The sequence below is a fragment of the Narcine bancroftii genome, chromosome 2, assembly GCF_036971445.1.
Source record: "Narcine bancroftii isolate sNarBan1 chromosome 2, sNarBan1.hap1, whole genome shotgun sequence".
Taxonomy (NCBI): domain Eukaryota; kingdom Metazoa; phylum Chordata; class Chondrichthyes; order Torpediniformes; family Narcinidae; genus Narcine; species Narcine bancroftii.
The window spans coordinates 371,607,913-371,629,984 of record NC_091470.1 but is presented as its reverse complement, the minus strand read 5'-3'; the positions used below and the strand labels follow the sequence as shown (position 1 = coordinate 371,629,984).

General features: G+C 43.8%; 1 protein-coding gene across 1 annotated transcript in view; it reads left to right on the top strand.

Moving 5' to 3' along the window:
* Nucleotides 1-9,336: 9,336 nt before the first annotated feature.
* The window catches only part of riok3 (RIO kinase 3 (yeast)), a 28,675-nt gene continuing 15,939 nt past the window's right edge, over nucleotides 9,337-22,072 (top strand). The window contains exons 1-6 of the mRNA XM_069922614.1: nucleotides 9,337-9,499; nucleotides 10,013-10,134; nucleotides 12,557-12,699; nucleotides 14,311-14,418; nucleotides 20,856-20,965; nucleotides 21,496-21,639. Of these exons, the coding sequence (XP_069778715.1) occupies nucleotides 9,455-9,499; nucleotides 10,013-10,134; nucleotides 12,557-12,699; nucleotides 14,311-14,418; nucleotides 20,856-20,965; nucleotides 21,496-21,639 (672 nt within the window). The 5' untranslated portion in view covers nucleotides 9,337-9,454. The remainder of the gene's footprint in view (nucleotides 9,500-10,012; nucleotides 10,135-12,556; nucleotides 12,700-14,310; nucleotides 14,419-20,855; nucleotides 20,966-21,495; nucleotides 21,640-22,072) is intronic.

Below are 22,072 nucleotides of genomic sequence, written 5' to 3'. Positions count from 1 at the left end.
ACATTTGAAAAATTACCGCCAGAGCCTCTGCTATTTCCTCGTTCACTTCTCTCAATGTCCTGGGGAAGATCCCGTCTGGTCCCGGAGACTTATCCACCTTTATATTCTTCAAAAGCCTTAAAACTACACCTTTTGTAATCTCTATATTCCCCATATTTACCCAATTTGCTTTTTTTATCCCACATCTCCCAATATCCTTCTCCTTAGTGAATACCGAAGAAAAGAAACTGTTCAATATCTCCCCCATTTCTCTAGGTTCCACACACAGTTTTCCACTCTGATTTTCTAAGGGACCAATTTTGTCTCTAGCTTTCCTCTTACCATTAACATATTTGTAGAACTCTTTTGGATTAGTTTTCACCCTGCTTGCCATAGTTTTCTCGTACCTTCTTTTAGCTTTCCTAATTCCTCTCTTAAGATTCCTCTTACATTCAATGTATCTTTCAAACATCTCCTTAACTCCATGCTTCTTATATCTAATGTACGCCTCCCTTTTTCTTCGAACCAAGTTTCCAATATTCCTTGAAAACCACGGCTCTCTCAAACCTTTTGCCCCTCCTTTTAACCTAACAGGAACATAAAGCTTTTGCACTCTCAAAATCTGATCTTTAAAAGACTTCCATCTCTCTACTACATCCTGCCCATAAAACAAATTGTCCCAATGCACACCCTGCAAGTCCTTTCGCATCTCCTCAAATCTAGCTTTTCCCCAATCAAAAACCTCAATCCTTGGCCCTGATTTCTCTCTTTCCATAATGACATTGAAGCTGATGGCATTATGATCACTGGACCCAAAGTGCTCGCCAACATTAACCTCCGTCACTTGACCCATCCCATTTGCCAACAGTAGATCTAACACTGCTCCTTCTCTGGTCGGCACCTCTACATATTGTTGTAAAGAACTATCTTGCACACATTTCACAAACTCTAACCCATCCATTCCTTTCACAGAATGTGTTTCCCAATCTATATGTGGAAAATTAAAATCTCCCATAATTACAACCCTGTGCTTATCACAAATATCTACTATCTCCCTACAGATTTGCTCCTCTAGGTCTCGGTCCCCTCCGGGTGGTCTATAATACACCCCTACAAGTGTAACCTCTCCTTTCCTACTCCTCAGTTCCACCCAAATAGCCTCCGTGGATGTGTCCTCTAATCTATCCTTCCTAGGCACCGCTGTAATATTTTCCCTGATAAGCAATGCAACCCCACCTCCTCTTGCCCCTCCGACTCTATCACACCTAAAACAACGAAACCCAGGGATATTCAGTTGCCAATCACATCCCTCCTGCAACCATGTCTCACTAATCGCTACCACATCATACTTCCAAGTATCAATCCACACCTTCAGCTCATCCACCTTTTTTACAATACTCCTGGCATTAAAATATATAAATTTCAGGGATTTCCCATTTTTTAATCCCTGTTTTCCCTCATCTTTAAGAACAACATTATTTACTTTTCCTGCCAATTGCCCTTCATCTTCTTCCAGAGCATTTCCCTTCTCTATCACCTGCCCATCCATATTCAAATACTTACTACAAACTTTCATTGTTTGCATTCTAACCTTCTCCTTACTGCTCTGTACTATTTTGTTCCCTCCCCCCAACCATTCTAGTTTAAAGGATCCTGAGTAGCCCTAGCAAATACCTCTGCCAGGATTCTGGTCCCCCTGGGATTTAAGTGTAACCCGTCCTTACTGTACAGGTCACATCTCCCCCAAAAAAGGTCCCAGTGATCCAGAAACTTAAAACCCTGCCCCTTACTCCACCCCTTCAGCCACGTGTTAATCCTCCACCTCATTCTATTTCTATTCACACTGTCACGTGGCACAGGGAGTAATCCAGAGATTACCCCCTTTGCGGTCCTTCTTTTTAACTCCCTACCTAACTGCCTGTACTCACTTTTTAGGACCTCTTCTCTAATTCTCCCTATGTCATTGGTACCTACATGTACCACGACCTCTGGCTCCTGTCCCTCCCACTTTAGGATATCCGGGACACGAGCAGCAACATCTCGGACCCTGGCACCAGGGAGGCAAACCACCATCCGGTTCTCCTTGCTGCGTCCGCAGAATCCCCTATCCGTCCTCTTAACTATGGAGTCTCCTACCACAATTGCCCTCCTCTTCCTTTCCCTACCTTTCTGAGCTACAGGGGCCGACCTCGTGCCGGAGGCACAGCCACTGTCACTCCCCCCAACCTTGATGTCCCCCTCAACAGTGCTAAAAGAGGCGTACTTATTGCGGAGGGTTACATTCACAGGGCTCGTCTCTGGCACCTTACGTTCTTTTGTCTCTCTCCTAACAGTTACCCACCTTTCATCCTCCCGTGGCCCTGGCGTGACCACCTGGCTGTAACTCCTGTCTATGACTACCTCTGTTTCCCTAACCAGCCTGAGGTCATCGAGCTGCAGCTCTAGTTCCCTAACACGGTCCCTGACAATCTGCAGCTCGACACACCTAGTGCAGATATGGACATCCGGGAGTCTGGAAGACTCCAGGACCTCCCACATCCGGCACTCCCGACAACACACAGCCTTAACACTCATCCCTTACCCCAATGAAGAAGTAATGAAGACTATCTTAGCTTTCTCTCCGCCTGTTTTCGCCGAAGCCTGATGACCCAAAGCCTTGAAGTCCCACTCCTTCACTGGGCCACTCACTTGCTGGGCCACTCGCTGTCCCTCTTATTTATTGGCCTTTTACCAATTAACCCCTTCACACTCTCCTGTACGCTGGCTCGACCAATGGCCGCCTCCGACGCCGACTCCTCCCCGCAGACCCTGGTAAGAGACTTTAAAAAAAGTTTTCTTACCTGCCCCGGACTCTTTTCTTTTCCTCTCCTCTCCTCTCCTCTCCTCTCCCTACTGCTAAGCTCTGTCCCCAGTAAGAGTCTTTAAAAAGACCTTACCTTCCCGTCACACTCTCCTGTACGCTGGCTCGACCAATGGCCGCCTCCGACGCCGACTCCTCCCCGCAGACCCTGGTAAGAGACTTTTAAAAAATTCGCAAACCCAAATGGAGAGGGGAGATGTGGTTGTCCGACAAGGGATAAAGGACAACTCAGGAGGGGAAGGGGAGATTGGGGCTAAAGAAGTTATAAATAGGAGAATAAGGAAAATGTTTGATGTTTTAGGAATGTTGTCTTATAAAGGGTTTAAAATAAGAAAACAGAAATGGAAAAGGAGGAAAGGTAATGATGGAAAAACGGAAATGGAAGATAAACAAAGTATAAAATGGCTACGTTGAACTATATGACTTTAAATATTAATGGAATACATAACCAAATTAAAAGGAAGAAACTGCTAAATTTACTGAAAAAAGAAAAAATTGATATAGCATTTGTCCAAGAAACACACTTAACTGAATTGGAACACAAGAAATTAAAGAGAGATTGGGTAGGACATGTAACAGCAGCATCGTATAATTCAAAAGCAAGAGGAGTGGCTATATTAATTAGTAAAAATGTACCATTTAAAATAGAAGAGGAAATAATAGATCCAGCAGGGAGATATGTAATGATAAAATGTCAGATATATTCGGAGTTTTGGAATCTACTCAATGTATATTCACCTAACGAAGAAGATCAAAAGTTTATGCAAGATATCTTTTTGAAGGTAGCTAATACGCAAGGGAACATACTAATAGGAGGGGATTTCAACCTGAATTTGGATTCAAATATGGATAAAACTGGGAAAAAAATTAACAGAAAGAACAAAGTAACCAAATTTATAATTAAATCAATGCAAGAAATGCAACTTTTGGATATATGGAGGAAACAACACCCAAAAGAAAAGGAATATTCATATTACTCGGCTAGACATAAAACATACTCAAGAATAGACCTATTTTTGTTATCAGCTAGTATGCAAGATAGAGTAAGAAAAACAGAATATAAAGCTAGAATACTATCGGACCATTCACCCTTGATATTGACAATAGAGTTAGAGGACATCCCTCCAAGAATGTATAGATGGAGATTAAACCCCATGTTACTTAAAAGGCAGGATTTTAGAGAATTTATTGAAAAACAATTAAAAATGTATTTTGAAATAAATACGGAATCAGTTTATACTATGGGATGCAATGAAAGCATTCATTAGAGGGCAAATAATAAGTTATGTAACCAAGATGAAGAAGGACTACAATCAGGAAACAGAGCAATTGGAAAGGGAAATAGTAAATATAGAAAAAAAATTAGCAATGAAGGAAGATACAACTAAAAGAAGAGAATTGGCAGATAAAAAAATAAAATATGAAACATTACAAACATATAAGGTAGAGAAGAATATAATGAAGACAAAACAGAAATATTATCAACTGGGTGAAAAAACGCACAAAATCCTAGCATGGCAGCTTAAGACAGAACTAGCTAAGAAAATGGTATTGGCATCAAGGAAAAAAGACAAACAAATTACATATAATCCAAAAGAAATTAAGGAAAACTTTAGAGAATTCTATGAACAATTATACCGAACTGAAAACGAAGGGAAAGAAGGGAAAATAGATGAATTTTTGACTAAAATTGAACTACCAAAACTACAAATAGAGGAACAAAATAAATTAACAGAACCATTTGGAACAGTAGAAATACAAGAGATAATAAAAAAATTACCAAATAATAAGACACCAGGAGAGGATGGACTCCCAATAGAATTCTACAAAACATTTAAAGACCTATTAATACCGCCCCTCCTGGATGTAATCAAGCAGATTGATGAGACACAAAACTTACCAGATTCTATGTAAAACAGCAATAATTACAGTAATACTAAAACAAGGGAAAGATCCACTCTCACCAGCGTCATATAGACCAATATCTTAACCAAACACAGATTATAAGATAATAGCTAAACTATTAGCAAACAGATTAGCAGAGCTGGTACCGAAAATGGTAAATTTAGACCAAAATGGATTTATCAAAAAAAGACGCACAACAGACAATATTTGTAAATTTATTAACTTAATTTATGCAGTAGAAGGAATTAAAGCACCTGCAGTAGCAGTTGCTTTAGACGCAGAGAAGGCCTTCGACAGAGTAGAATGGAATTATTTGTTCAAAGTATTGCAAAAATTCAGTTTACCGGAGAAGTATATTAATTGGATTAAAGCATTATATAAGGGACCGTTAGCGAAAGTGACAGTAAATGGACATGTATCAAAGCAATTTAACTTAAGCAGGTCAACACGGCAGGGATGCCCACTATCACCTTTATTGTTTGCGTTAGCTATAGAACCACTAGCAGAATTGATAAGAATAGATAATAATATAAAATGAATAAAAATAAAAGACAAGGAATATAAAATCAGTCTATTTGCGGATGATGTTATAGTGTACTTAACAGAACCAGAACTATCAATAAAAGAATTATATAAGAAATTGAAGGAATATGGAGAAGTGTCGGGTTACAAGATAAACGTAAATAAAAATGAAGCAATGCCTATGAATAATGCGGATTTCTCAAAATTTAAGAAGGAATCTCCATTTAGATGGCAAATGCAGGCAATAAGATACCTAGGTGTACAAATAAACAAAAATCTCAGCCAATTATATAAACTCAATTATTATCCACTAATGAAAAAATTACAGGACGATTTAGAGCATTGGAAAGATTTACCACTAACACTAATAGGAAGAATAAACTGTATTAAAATGAACATTTTTCCAAGGATATTATACTTATTTCAGGCATTGCCAATACAACTGACAGAAAAATTCTTCAAAGAGTTAAAGAAAATAATAAGGAAATTTTCATGGAGAGGGGGGAAACCGAGGATAGCACTAGATAAATTAACAGAATGGTATAAACAAGGAGGCTTACAATTGCCAAACTTTAAAAATTATTATAGAGCCGCACAATTAAGATGCTTATCAGATTTTTATCAAACAAGGGAAAAACCAGACTGGACAAGATTAGAATTAGATAAAATAGGGGAAAAGATACCTGAACACATATTATATAAATGGGATGAAAAATTGGTACAACATAGAACTTCTCCAGTATTACATCATCTCCTCAATATTTGGAAGAAGATTCATGTAGAAAGAAATAAAACAAATTATCAATTACCAAAACTAATATTGACGCAAAATAAGTTACTCCCTTTTACAATAGATAACCTTTCCTTTAGAGAATGGGAAAAAAAGGGATTAAAAGAATAGAAAATTGTTTTTCAGGAAGTAGATTCTTATCCTTTGAACAAATGAGAGATAAGTACAATATAACTGGAGATACAGCGCTGGCATATTACCAATTGAGATCCTACTTGAAGGATAAATTAGGAAGCAGTTTGAGTTTGCCAGAGGGAAGCAACCTTGAATATATGATTACAGATACAATGTTAATCAAAAGATTTATAACAAATATGTATATTAAACTGCAAGAAAAGGAGAATGAGGAAACAAATGGTAAAACTAAACAAAAATGGGAACAAGATTTAAATATAAAGATAAAAAAGGAAACATGGGAGAAATTATGTTCTGGAACGATGAGAAATACAATAAACACGAGGTTACGTATGATACAATATAACTGGTTACACAGACTATACATTACACCGCAAAAGTTAAATAAATGGGACCCAACAGTATCTGATAGATGTTTTCGATGTAAAAAAGAAATGGGAACAACAATTCATGCAATCTGGACATGTGAGAAAGTAGAAAAATTTTGGGAAGATCTCAACCAGATATTAAATAAAATAACAGAAAACAATATACCAAAGAATCCAGAGATCTTTCTCCTAAGTAACATAAAAAACAAAGAATTTGGAATTGATTTGGAGGATGCACAAAAAAGATTTGTTAAGATAGCTCTAGCCGTAGCAAAAAAATGTATTATGTCAACCTGGAAATTGGAAGATAATCTGAAAATACAACAATGGTATATAGAAATGAATAAATGTATTCCATTAGAAAAAATTACATATAGTTTAAGAAATAATATTGAAATATTCAAACAAATATGGGAGCCTTACATTAAATACAATAGCGAAAACCTACCGGAGACAATCATTACCTAAGTTGATGGAAGGAGAAGGAAAGAAAAGAATGGACTCAGTAGAATTTCTGGTGTATTTTTGTTAAATGACAACATTGTCTGACTGGTTAAATGTAACCTAGATTGTATACCTTAAATGGATCGGAGGGGGGGGGGGTGGGGGGGTGGCTTGAGAGGGGGGGGGGAGAAAATGTCACTGTATATGTGTGAAAAAGAAAAAGTGTATATCATGGCTAATGTGATTTATGGTGTGAAAAATAAAAAATTTTAAAAAAAAATCTTAAACCATGTCCTCTAGTTTGAATCTCCCCCTTACTTAATTGAAAAAGCCTATCCACATTTACTCTGTCCCTTTTAAAATCTTAAACACTTCTATCAAGTCCCCTCTCAATCTTCTACGCTCCAGAGAAAAAAGCCCCAGTCTGCACAACCTTTCCATGTAACTCAGACCCTGAAATCCTGTCAACATTCTCGTGAACCTTCCAACTGCCTCAAAAACTGAGTTCCTCCAGGAGGGTGGGTCAGGCACAGCTTGATATTCTGCCTGGGTCGCCCAAAACACAGAAAATACAAGAACTGTAGATGCTAAAATCTTAAGAGAAGCTGGCAGGTGAAGCAGCATCCATGGAGAGAGGTGGTCAGTCAATCTCCTGGCTTCATTGCAATGGTAGAGAGAGATTCGGGTCAGAGCTTTACCATCATGGTGGAGCACATTTCTGCTGCTGGTTCAGTGCCTCATGGATGACCTGCTCTGAGTTGCCTGACAGGTTCGGAAACAAATCCAATAGCACAGTTTAGGGCCACAAAGGAGGACACGGTGTCTCCACAGGGACTTTGCTGTGATAATTTCTATTAGTATTAAGGCAGACAGATGCACAGGGCCCTTTGGGACAAAGACACTTTTTTCCCTATATTTGCCCCTGTGCGCCACAGTTTTAAATTTGTAATCAAACAATTCATGAGATTAAAGTGCTCATTCCAGATCTTATTCAAGGTTACTTGTGTAAATTTTGGTTTTACCACGTGGAAATTACAGGACAGTTTATACATCGTCCCCTCATTTCAAATGACAAAAGCCGGTCTGTGTGGGTTTTCTCCAGGGGCTCTGAAAGTCTGCAGACACGGAAACAGTGGGGGAACTCAGCAGGTCTCTCAGTGTCAGTAGGAGGTAAATGTACATAATATGTCTATATATATATAGATATATATATATATATCCGACGTTTCAGGGCTGAGCCCACCCTTAACGTGTGAGCAAAAAGCAAAGAAGGGGTCTATATTAAAAATAAATGATGAAAAGGATAGAATGGAAGGGGGAGGAGAACAGACCCATGGACAAAAGGTGTTAATTGGACATTGGATATGATTAAAGGACAGGAGAAGAAACGTGAGAATTGATGGAAGAAGGGGGACGCTGTTACTTTTTGGCCTGAGGGGAACAGGTAAAGGGAAGGAGAGAGACAGTGACAGCTGGAGGAAAGGAGTCAAGGAAAAGATGGGGGGAGGTAACAGAAACCAGAAAAGTTGATGTTAATGTCATCCGGTTGGAGGGTTCCCAGATGGAATACGAGGTCTTATTCCTCCAATTTGCTGTGGTCTCAGTCTGTCAATGCATGGAACCATTGACTGACGTGTTGGCAAGAGAATTGGGTCGGGAATTTAAATGGGTTTCCACGTATTCTTGTAGTGGACGGACCTAAAGAGACCATAACGGGAGCATGGGATGCAGTCGATGACCCTTGGAGATTCACAGGTGAAGTGTTGCTTCTCTTGGAAGGACTGGTGTCCCGAATGGTGGCGAGGGAGGAGGTGTGGGCGCAAGTGGAGCATCTCCTGGGGTGACAAGGGATGGTGGGAAGGGAGGAGCGGAGAGAGGAGGCAGAAGGGTGTGGGGTGGTGGGGGAATTGGGTAGCCACACATATTCCCCTCCCCCCCTCCCTCTCCACCCCCTCCCCCTCCCCTCCCCTCCCCTCCCCTCCCTTTCCCCCCTTCCCCCCCTTCCCCCCCTTTCCCCCTCCCTCCCCCCTCCCCCTCCCTCCCCCCTCCCCCTCCCCTCCCCCCCCTCCCCCTCCCCCCTCTCCCTCCCCTCCCCCCCCTCCCCCTCCCCCCTCCCCCTCCCCTCCCCTCCCCCTCCCCTCCCCTCCCCCCCCTCCCCCTCCCCCCTCCCCCCTCCCCTCCCCCCCCTCCCCTCCCCCCCCCCTCTTCCCCCCTCCCTCTTCCCCCCTCCCCCTCCCCTCCCCCGCCCCTCCCTTTGACGTCATGGGAAACCGCTCGATGCCGCGTGGAAGGGCCTCTGAACTCTGACCCTTCCCGTCCGTCCCGGCGGCCTCTGCGCGGTCACCTGACCGTCCCGGCGGCCTCTGCGCGGTCACCTGACTGTCCGTCCGTCGCTCAGGGCGGCGCCGGTTCTCTGTCCGAGTCGAGGCCGCGAGCCGAGCGATAGCGGGGATGGAGCCCGGTCTGGCGACGGCGCCACAGCCCTGGAGGGACAAGGTACCGGCCCGGCCCCCTGTACTGGGGGGGGAGGGGGGGCAGGGGGGGGGGAGGGGGGGGGGAGGGGGGGGAGGGGGGGGGGAGGGGGGGGAGGGGGGGGGGAGGGGGGGAGGGAGGGGGGGGGGGGGGGAGGGGGGGGAGGGGGGGGAGGGGGGGGGGGAGGGGGGGCAGGGGGGGGGGAGGGGGGGCAGGGGGGGGGGAGGGGGGAGGGGGGGGGGAGGGGAGGGGGGAGGGGGGCAGGGGGGGGGGAGGGGGGCAGGGGGGGGGAGGGGGAGGGGGGGCGGGAGGGGGGGGAGGGAGGTGAAAGGGAGCATGGGGTAAGCGATAGCACCGCGGTGGGGCCGAGGGAGCAGCAGAAGGTAAGTTGGAACAGAGCGAACACACCGATGTGAGGTTCATTCAGGAGTCTGATCACGGCAGGAAAGAAACTCCTTGAAGCCTTTGGCTTCACCTGCTGTGGATTAAAATGTGGTCTCCAAGGTAACAGTGTTGATGCTTTTGATCTGCTCCCAGTGTCCATGGGGATCATCTCCTTCCCCAATAACTCCCTGCTCCCTCTCTGATGTGATGAGTGAGGAGCTTGTCAAAGAACTGCAGCAGCAGGAAGCGAGTGCAACATTCCCTCACACCATTGGGTGAGTGACAGGGTATTTCGTTGGGGGTGGGGGGGGGGCTGCGGGAGAGGGTGAATAATTTGCTCTAGAATGACAGTTCTAACCTCTAACATGAGGCGGGAGCTGAGTGATGCCAGTCAGCCTCGGGTTATGAGCTGTCAAAGAATCCTGGAGCGAGAAGCATCCACCTGAAGACTGATCTTGTTTTTAACCCCGTGCATTTCAGAGATTTATCCTGGCATTTATTTCTGTCAGGACAGTCAAATTGCAAGCAGTAGTGGCCTCTGGCTTTGCCTGTTTGGCCATTCAGGAAAATCAGGGTTGGCCTTTCACTTCCACGCATTTCCCTCTTCTATTCCCTGAATGTTCAGAAATCTGTTGAGTGAACAACTTGGCAGAGAGTTGGACTAAAGACCCTCTCCAGCTGTAAAACTATACAGTGGTGAAGCCTCCACTGCCCTCTGTCATGCAGAATGGCAAAGGTTCACTACCACCTAGGTGAAGTATGGACCCCTTGTTCTGACTCTGTGACCCCCTCCAGTTCCAGGTTCCTCTCCTGGACTGATCATTCCCCCAGGCTCCAACTGTAAAGTCCTGTTGGAACAGGACAGTTTCATTCTCCTGATCTCGGGAGAATACAGGCCACATCTATTCAATCCCTCTTGTTCAGCAAGCTGCCATTCCCAGGAACCGTCACAAAATCGCTGCACAGAGCGAAACACAAAAGTCTGCAGATGCTGTGATTGGAGCAAAAACAGACATGTTAGAGGTGGTCAGCAGGTTTCACAGCATCCACAGGAGGTAAAGATACATAACCAATGTTTTGGGCCTGAGCCCTTCTTCAAGCCTTGACTTGTACCTTAAGGAAGGGCTCAGGCCCAAAACATTGGTTATATATTTCATAAAAGCTGCTTGTAGTGAACCTGAGCATGAACGGTTGTAGAACAATGCCCTGCACGGTGGTAGAGAGGAGGAGGACTGCTGCTTCAGGGCAGTACATGTACCAGTTGACATTGATGCTGTGCGTCTTGAGTAGTTTTAAACTACGTTTGTCAGCCAATACCTGGGAACAACAAAAACACCACTATTAATCAAAGCTTTGACAGCTCAGTGGTTAGAGCACTGGTCTTGTAAACTAGGCGTCGCAAGTTCGTTCCTCGCTGGAGCCCCATCTCTGTGAGAGGCGCTGGACAAAGTGGCGACTCTCTGTCTTCCTTACGGTAGACAAGTTTAAAGAATTTCATGTCTGTTACATTCTAAATCTTGAACAGGCTCAGTTATTGTGTGATCGCTGAACAGCAGAGTATAGCACCCGGGAATCAAAAGTCAAATATTTCAATAAATCAGGAATAAAAACCTCACGTTGTTAGCCCTGACAATAAGACCATAGGATAAAGGAGCAGAAATAGGCTATTCAGCCCATCGAATCTGCCCATTCATTAATCATGAGCTGATCCATTTTCCCACTCAGCCCCACTGCCCAGCCTTCTCCCCAGAACCCTGGCTAATCAAGAACTTATTAATCTCTTGCCTTAAATTCACCCAGTGACCCGGCCTCCACAAATGCCTGTGGCAACAAATTCCACAGATTCACCCCCCTTTGGTTGAAGAATTTCCACTGCATCTCCCTTCTAAGTGGTTGCCCTTCAAACCCTGTAGTGCCCTCTTGTCCGAGACTCCCATTTATATGAGAAATAACTTTTCTACATCGACATCTTTGAGGATTCACAATATTTCAGTGAGATCTTCCCATATTCTCATAAATTGCATCAAGTGCAGGCCAAGAGCTGTCAAATGTATAATGACCCTTTTATTTTCAGTATCATCCTAGTGAACCTCCTCTGAACCCTCTCCACGTGAGGTCTCACCAGTAAAACCTCAACATCACATCCCTGCTCTTGTATTCTATTCCTCTTGAAATGCCAGCATTATATTTACCTGCAAATTTTATCTTCGGGCTCCTGCACAGCGGCTCCTAGGTCCCTTTGCTTCTGGATTTTCACCCCATTGAGAAAATAGTCTTCCTGTTTATTGTGCATGACTGTACACATTCTGACATTGTATTGCATTTGCCACACCTCTGCCCATTCTTCTAAACTGTGCAAGTTCTTGTTTCCTCGACACTACCTGCTCATCCACCTACCTTTGTATCATTATTGATGGTGTAGATCATATATATCTGATGTTGAAGTCACTGCACTGCCTCACTAGTCACAACAGGCCAACCCAAGAATGACCAGTTGATTCCCATTCTTTATTTCTTGCCTGTTCTTGCTGTAGCCTCTGAGGCATCCTCCCTGAACCTGCTCATGTGCCCACCTCTCGAGCCCCTGCCTATTCATCCAAGCTACTCTGATGCACTTGGGATGATGTTGTCTTAAGGTTGCAACGAGTAAGTTGTTAATTTCAGTGGCAGAAATTGAGTCATTCTTGTGGTGTGCAGCATTGATACAGCAGATCTCATCAGGGAGGGTGCCGAAACCTCCAGCGACCTTCTCTTGGCTCAGATGCTGCAGATGGAATTCGACCGGGAATACGATGCACAGCTTCGCCGGGAAGAAAGTAAACTGAATGGCGACAGCAAAGGTAGGAGTGAAATCCCAGGACGTGGTCTGTAATTGTCCAATGTCCTGTGTACAATCCTCGCTTATTGGGAATCAAATGCCATAAGATATAGGCATAGTAGGCCATTCACCCCATCTAGTCACTTTGCCATTCCATCATGAGCTGATGCATTCTCCCACTCAGCCCCATTCCCATAACCTTTGATACCTTGACTATTCAGATCCCTATCAGTCTCTTCCTTAAATATACCCAACGACCTGGCCTCTACAGCTGCCTGTTGTAGCAAATTCCACTCTGGCTAAAGAAATTCCTCCTTATCCATTTTAAATGGGAACCCTTCAATCCTGAAGTTGTGCCCTCTTGTCCTTAACTCTCTATCGTGTGAAACAACTTGGCCACATCCAAATCCAAGAGTATCAGGTCATACGGAAGGAAGGTAAGGTTAGGATGAGATGAGAGAGATACAAGATCCAAGGAGTAGAATGCTGAATCCATCTGGGGGAGATTTCGAATAGCAACAGGGAAACAGCTGGTGAGAATTGTCTTCAGGCCATTAATTAACAAAACAGAATGGAACAGCAGTTGGCATGTGGGACTTACACATAGATTTGGGGAGTCAAATTATTTGAGGCAGTCTTGAGGAGGACTTCAGACACTGCATCTGTTATAGCTTTATTGAGCAGCATGTTTCTGAACCTAGAAGGGAGCATGCCATGAAAAGAAATGGTGGTGCCCAAGGTTCTGTTCGACGGTGAAATCCACTACCCTACACGTATTGAATCAGATTGGGGAAACACGAGAGAAACTAAGAAACGAGACTTGGACTTTCAAACTGGAGGATTGGACTAGCAAGTTATTGAGTGGTTTTAACTCCATGAAGCAAGTGTACCAGACCACAGTAAACTGCAGGGCAGGTTGTTGGAGATGCAAGGGAGGCCATCAGGAAGGCAGAAGCGCGGAAAGTGGGCCGGCGTCGGGGTTGGACTGAGAGTTAACCCATTCAGACCCGCACTCCTGATCTTAACTTGCAAATGTAGGTCGTTAGAAAAGAAAATCGATTATCTGAGTCTGCATGTGGGTGGCAGGGCTGCTGTGCTCTGGTGATTGCAGAAGCATGGCTCCAGGGCTCCATTCCAGACTCAGCGATCCAACTGGATGGCCTCCTCTCCTTCAGAGCAGTCAGAGATGCTGCTGTTTCTGCCCAGACTTGAGGAGGGGGTGGAGTCTGTGCATTTACATCAATGACAACTAGTACACAAATATATCTGTAGTAAAGACCTTCTACTCAGCAGAGATGGGGTACCCGATGATGAAATGCAGAGCCTTGTGCCTGACTAGGGAATTCGCGGTCATGGTGATGGCCTCAGTCTATGGGTAATGAGGGTGAAGCCATGAAAGAGCTTTATGGTGCCATCTGTGAAGCCCAGACGATCCACCCAGACGATTGTCGCTGGCGACATCAACCACACCAGCTTGAAAACTGTTGTACCAGTCTCAACAGCATGTCAACTTCACCACCAGAAGAGAGAGCACCCTGGATCAGGTGTGCACCAATGTCCCTGGTGTGAACAAGGTTGTCCCTTGCCCCCATCTTGGTTACTCACCTTATTTTTCTTCTGTCTTTCCATTTAGTTTCCATTTCCTTTGAAAATTATCGAATGGTGCATCCATTTGAAGAGAGCGGAAGCTCTGAAGATGAAGTTGATTGGCAAGATACACAGCTTGATCCTTATAAACTTGGTAATGTCCAGTTGTGTGCCCAGACAGTGTGTACAAGCATGTTAATTTGATCCTGGCTTTTTGTGCTCCTTGGGCGTGGGCTGACATTATTTTAAACCTGCATGAAATCTTCTTCACCTCAGATGTGTTTAATTCAGCAAAAGCCCATGTCATCTTGGGAGAACGTAAAGTGGCATCCTACGGTGTCTCAGTGACTGAAAGCAAAGGGAATTGATTGGAGTATTTGTTCAGCAGGAACGGGGCATAGCAGTTAATTCAACACTATTACAATGCCAGTAACCTGGGGTCTAATCTGGTGTGTCTATAGGGAGTTTGTATGTTCTCATTGTGTCTTCATGGCTTTTCCCAGGGTGCTCCAGTTTCTTCCCACCCTTCAAAAAGGTACGGGGTTTATGGGTTATTTGGGTGGAATGGGCTTGTGGGCCAGAAGGGCCTGTTACTGCATTGTGTATAGAATCATGGAACGATTACAGTACAGAAACAGGCTACCTCAGCCCCTCTAGTCTGTGCCGAACCATTTATTTTGCCTAGCCCCACCAATCTGCACCCAGCCCATGGCCCTCCATACCCCTTCCATCCATGTACCTGTCCACATTTTTTTATATGTTAAAATTGTGCCCGCATTTACCACTTCAGCTGACAGCTTGTTCCACACTCCCACAACTCTCTGTATGAAGAGGTTCTCCTTCATATTTACCCTAAACTATTCCCCTTTCACCCTTAATCCCTGTCCTCTGGTTTGTATCTCACCTACCCTCAATGGACAAAGCCTATCCACAGTTACTCTGTCTATCCCCTAATAATTTTAAATCCCTTTATCAAATCTCCCCTCATTCTTCTACGCTCCAGGGAATAAAGTCCTAACCTGTTGAACCTTTCCCTGTAACTCAGTTCCTGAAGTCCGGGCAACATCCTAGTAAATCTTCTCTGCACTCTTTCCATCTTATTGATATTCTTCCTGTACTTGGGTGACCAAAACTGCACACAATCCTCCAAATTTGGCCTCACCAATATCTTGTACAACTTTAACATGACATCCTAACTCCTGTACTGTAAATTTTAATTTTGGAAGGCATTGGGGTTCCACAAGATGAAGTGGGTGCAGGTGGATTTTTGCAGTGTGTATCCATAGAAATATCAAAGAGTAGGTAGAGCCAGCCTTTAAAATATTCAGGATTGTTTATCGGTTGAAGGATAGAATACAAAGAGCAGGAAGATTACTTTTATTTGCATATATATTTTTTAATTTAAAGGTACAGCTCAGTAACAGGTCTTTCTGGTCCATCAGCTGACACTGCTCAACTACACCCATGTGACAATTAACCTACAATACTGTACTTGTTGAAGAGTGGGAGTAAACCCACACAGACATGAGGAGAACGTACAAACTCCTTTCAGACAGCTGCAGATTTGAACCCGGCTGGCTGGTGCTGTTATAGTGTTGGGCTAACTGCGACACGAACTATGCCACCCAATGCTGGAATGATAAATGCTAGTTGTGCTTGGACTGTGTTCAGCATGTGTTAGGCGTAGCCTGCACTCGTGTCCAGTTCTGGTCACCATACTTCAGGGAAGATGTGCCGAATGGAGAGGGTGCAAAGGAGAATAGCAGGCATCTTGCTGTGTTTGGCAAACTCACTGTGAGGAAAGATTGAGTAGACTGGTGATGTTTCCACTGGAAGGGAAGACACCAAAGAGAAGACGTAATTGAAGCATAGAAAATTGAGGAGCAAAAAGAAGAATCATATTCTCATTTCATTGGAGCCAAAAGGCAAGGGGAAGAGATTTTTTACATAGAACATTGACCATCCAGCAATGCAGCACAGGAACAGGCCCTTCGACCCATGTATCTGTATTGAACATGATCAAATCAAACTAAAAACTTCTGTTTGCACTTGATCCATATCCTTCTATTCCCTTCATATACCATAAATATGCATGTATAATGCAAAAAGTTTTGTACCAAAATTCGAGCTCATAGTAGGTGGTCACATTATACACGCATATTTAAGGCAGCGCGAATCGGGCGGACAAGGGGGAAGAGACACGGCAGTGCAAATCAGGTGGGCGAGGGCGAGAGAGACGGCATCGCGAATTGGGAGGGCGAGGGGAGGAGGGGTCATATTATACATGGGGGTAAAAATTTTCTCCCTTTTTCCCCTCAAAAATGGGGGGGGGGATCACATTATACTCTAAACGCATTATACACGCATATTTACGATGTATGTGTGTCTGTCTGGAAGTCTCTAAAATGCTTTAATTATATTTTCTTCCCCCACTACCCACATGCACTTGGATGGACAAGAGCTGGTTGGGGATGGTCAGCATGGCTCTAACTAGGAGGTCAGGTCTCACAAAATCTGGTTGAGTTTCTGAAGATGTGACCAAGAAAGTTGATGAGAGCAAAGCTGCAGTTGTATGTATGGATTTCAGCAAGGGGATTTGATAAGGTTCTGCACAGTCGGGTGCACTGGAAGGTTAGATCCAAGGTGAGGTAGCAGAATGGGCCTAGGATTGAGGTTTTCGAGTGGGGGGAAAAGCTAGATTTGAGGAGATGTGAATGGATTTACGAGGAGTAGATTGGGATAATTTGTTTTACGGGTAGGCTGTAGTAGAGAAATAGAGGTCTTTTAAACGTGAGATTTTGAGGATACAAAATCTTTGTTCCTGTTAGGTTAAAAGGCAGGGTCAAAAGTTTGAGGGAGCCCTTGGTTTTCAAGGGATATTGGAAACTTGGTTTGGAAAAAAGAGGGAGACCTACAATAAATATAAGAAACCAGGAAAAAATGAGATGTTTGGAAAATACGTTGAATGTAAAAAGAATCTTAACAAAGAAATTAGAAAAACTAAAAGAAGGTAAGAGGTGGCTTTAGCAAACAGGGTGAAAATAAATCCAAAAGGTTTCTATAAATATGTTAATAGTAAAAGGAGAGTGAGGAATCAGAGCGGACAACTGTGTGTGGAGCCGAATGAGATGGGGGAGATTTTGAACAAGTTCTTTTTTTTGGTATTTACTAAGAAGGATATTGAATTGTGCGGGGTAAAGGAAGCAAAGTGGATAATTATGGAAACTAGTTATTAAGAAAGAGGAAATACTGGAGTTTTTGAAGCATATAAAGGTGAATAAGTCTCCAGGTCCCGACGGGAATTTCCCCAGGATCTTGAGAGAAGTTAGTAAGGAAATAGCAGTGGCTCTGTCAGTGATTTTTCAAATGTCATTCGAGATGGGGACAGTGCCGGAGGATTGGCGTGTTGCGCATGTGGTTCCTTTGTTTAAAAAGGGTTCGAGGAGCAAACCTAGCAATTATCGGCCTGTGAGTTTGACGTCTGTGGTAGATAAATTAATGGAAAGCATTCTTAGAGATAGTAGATATAAGTATCTGGAGAGATGGTGTCTGATCAGGAACACTCAACACGGGTTTGTGCATGGAAGATCAAGTTTGACCAATCTTGTTGAATTTTTTGAAGAGGTGACTAGGAATGTTGATGAGGGTAGAACAGTGGATGTTGTCTATATGGACTTCAGTAAGGCCTTCAATAAGGTTCCGCATGGAAGGTTAGTTAGGAAGGTTAAATCCTTGGGTATTAATTTTGAGATAGTCAAATGGATTCAACAGTGGCTGGAAGGGAGATGCCAGAGAGTCATAGTGAATAACTGCTTGTCAGGCTGGAGGCTGGTGACAAGCGGTGTGCCTCAGGGTTAGGGTCCTTTTCTATTTGTAATATACATTAATGATCTAGATGTTGTGTTGGTAAATTGGATTAGTAAATATGCAGATGATACTAAAATAGGTGGAATTGTGGATAATGAAGAAGGTTTTCAAAGATTGCAAAAGGATTTGGACTGCTTAGAGGAGTGGGCTGAAAGATGACAGATGGAATTTAATGCTGAGAAGTGTGAAGTGGTTCATTTTGGAAAGAATAATCAAAACAGGACATACATAGTAAATGGAAGGGCATTGAGGAATGCAGTGGAGCAGGAAGATCTAGGAGTAGCGGTTCATCATTCCCTGAAGGTAGAATCTCACATGGATAGGGTGGTGAAGAAGGCTTTTGGTATGCTGGCCTTTATAATCAAACCATAGAATACAGGAGTTGGGAAGTGATGTTGAGACTGTTCAAGGCATTGGTGAGGCCAAATTTATTAGAGTACTGTGTGCAGTTCTGGTCAATGAATTATTGGAAAGCTATCAGCAAGGTAGAGAGAGTGCAGAGAAGATTTACGAAAATCAGAATCTAGATTACAAAGAAAGATTGAGCAAATTAAGTCTTTATTCTTTGGAGCGTAGAAGTTTGAGAGGGGATTTGATAGATGTATTTAAGATTATGAGGGATAGATAGAGTTGATGTGGATCGGCTTTTTCCATTGAGAGTAGGAGAGATTGAAATGAGGTCATGGGTTAAGGAGCAAAGTTTAGAAGTATCATGAGGGGGAACCTCTTCACTCAGAAAGTGGAGGCTTCTGGGAGAAGTAGTGGTGGCAGGGTCCATTTTGTCATTTAAGGAAAAATTGAATGAAAGGAAATTGAGAGATTATGGACAGGGTGCAAGTAGGTGGGACTAGAGAATACTTGGTTTGGGGCGGACTAGAAGGGCCAAAATGGCCTATTTACATGCTGTAATTTTTATATGGTTAATGGGTAGAAAATTGGCTTCATAAGCAGCAAGTTTGCTGCTAAAGTGTCTGGAATTGTAGAGAGTGAAGAGGGTTGCCAGTGATTGAAGCTGGATCTTGATCAGTTAGGCAGGTGGGCAGAGGAATTGGTAGGACCTACACGGTGAATGGGACTGATCTGGGAGTGTTGTGGAGAAGAGGGATCTAGAAGTACATGTACATAGTACCTGAAAGTATTGTTGCAGGTAGATGGGGTGGTCAAAAAAGCTTTTGGAACATTGGCCTTGGTCAGAATATAGGTGGGAGGTCATGTGGCTGTTGTCTAAGCCCTATTTGTAGGTTTGGCCACTGTGCTGCAGGAATGATGTAGTCAAGTTGGAAGCTGCAGAGATTAACGGGGCTGTTGCCAGGACTCTGGGCCTGAGCTACAGGGAGAGGATGAGCAGGCAGGAGCTTTATTCCTTGGTGAGCAGGAGGATGAGGGGTGATCTCACAGAGGTGTACAAAAAGAAGAATAGATTGGGTGAATGCAGAGAGTATTTTGCCGAGAGTGGGGGAATCAGTAACCAGAGGACATGGGTTTATGGTGAAGGGGGAGAGATTTAACAGGAATCTGAGGCGTAACATTTTTATACAGAGGGTTGTGGGTGTATGGAACAGAATGCTGGAGGAGGTGGTTGAGGGAGGGACTATTGGAACATTTAAGAAAAAATTGTACAGATACATAAATAGGATTGGTTTAGAGTGACATGGGCCAAACAGGCAGGTGGGACATTTTGGTCGGCTTGGGCAAGCGGCTGAAGGGTTCGTTTCCATGCTCTGACTTTTATAATTTGAATTAAAAAGACAAAAGTACAAAAGATAAGGAATACAATCCCAGTTCAAGAAAAAAAAGTGCCTTGAAATAGTGCAGAGATTCCTTTTGTGATGTTGGAGCAGTCCCTGATGTAATTGGAGAATTCCCTTGATCTGTGAAATCATCCTTGTGTCAGCCTCTGATCAGTGAAATCATGCATTATTTCCTCAGATACTCTCCTGCTCCATGGCAATGCTGTTCCTGATTCAAATATAGCAATGATACAAACATAGTATTTTGGCACATGTCCTGTTCCAAGCAACAGAACCTCTGGCAGCCTTACACCTCTTGTCTCCCTTCCTCCACCTCCTCACCCCCTCCTCTTCTATTAGGGAGCCACCCTTCGAGTCCCTCTGCCCTCTTCTTTCTCTTCTGCTCTTCTTCTTTCTTTGGCTTGGCTTCGCGGACGAAGATTTATGGAGGGGGTAAATGTCCACGTCAGCTGCAGGCTCGTTTGTGGCTGACAAGTCCAATGTGGGACAGGCAGACACGGTTGCAGCGGTTGCAGGGGAAAATTGGTTGGTTGGGATTGGGTGTTGGGTTTTTCCTCCTTTGCCTTTTGTCAGTTCAGTGACTACTACCACCTGTATTCACCAATTACCTGTTATCCCTTGCTCCTTCCCCTTCCTCCCCCGCCAACCTGTTTTCCCAGATTCCTGACGAAGGCCTCAGGCCTGCAAACTCTGACTGCCTTTTTACTTTGTTTGGATTCTGCATGACCCACTGAGTTTATTTATGCTTTTGTGTACTACAGAATAAAAGCTTTGTGTTTTCAATTAATGTGTCCTGAAAGTTTTACATAATGTACTTGTGTTAAAAGCCTACCAGGGATGTAGGTTAATGGGGTGTAAATTGGGTGGAACGGACTTGTGGGCCGAAATTGCCTGTGACCGTGCTGTATATCTAATTTTTAAATTAAAAAAATTAACAAAATTTAATTCTCAAACAGAGTTTCTCTATTGATAGATAAACCTTCAGCAAATCCAAAGCGAGGATTTGCAGGAAAGGGGAAAGAGATTACCACCAAGCACGATGAGGAGGCGTGTGGCAGAAGGAATACTGCTCGAATGGAAAACGTAAGTAAGCCTTTGCCTTCTGTCGGCCGAGTTTTGCATCTCAGGATAAATCAGGTGTTGGTCAGGGCAATTGATTTTGCATGCTTTCACTCTCTGTAGGAGAACAAATACTGATATTAACCATTTAAAATTAAAATTTTATTTTATTTACAACACAGTAGAAACCAATTCTGGCCATTTAAGCCCATGCTGTCTAATTACACCCAAATTAACCCCATACGTTGTGGAGGGTGGGAGGAAACAGGAGGAAACCCATGCTCACACTGAGAGAACGTGCAAATTCCTTACAGACGGTGCTGGATTCGAACCCGGGTCACTAGAGCTGTAATAATGTCACGCCAACTGTGCCGCCATGTAGCGTGTCATGTAAAATTGGAAGTAAAATCTGGTGGTTGCCTAGCTTGACTGATCGGAAGGTTAGGAGAGCTTTGAGGGGGGAAAGTTTCCATTTGGTAAACTTAGAGCAAGACTCTTTGATATTGCACTGAGTTTGACAGATACATAATGATCCAAAACACCTTCCCTTTCAGTTTGGGCCTGAGTTCCAAGTTGGCGATGGAATTGGAATGGATTTGAAGCTGTCTAACCGCGTTTTTAATGAACTGAAGCAGCATTCGTACTCTGAACGACGACGCAGTGCCAAGATCCATGAAAAGAAAGAACACTCCACTTCTGTACGTCGCGCTATCCATGATTATTATGTGCGACCCATGTTGGTTGTGGACTCAGTAACTGGAGGCCAATCAGCCCATTATTTACACTGGAACAGCACAGTTAATACACTCAGGCAAGACCTTTGGGAGCAATAATGTACAGAGGGATCTGTCCAGGTCCATAAGCAGGTAGTGTAGTAAAGAAGGACCAGAGTACGCTTGCTTTCATTAGTCAGGGCCTTGGGTAAGCCCCCTTTGGAGATTTGTGTGCACTTCTGGTCACTATAGGATGTGGAGGCTTTGGAGAGTGCAGAAGAGGTTCACCAGGATGTTTCCTGGACTGGAGAGTAGAGATTGGACAAACCTGGGGAAGTAATGAAAGAATGGAGAGTCAGACAGCACTCATGGAGAAAAATGGTCAGTTGTTGCCTTGGATTGGGAGTAATTTTGGACC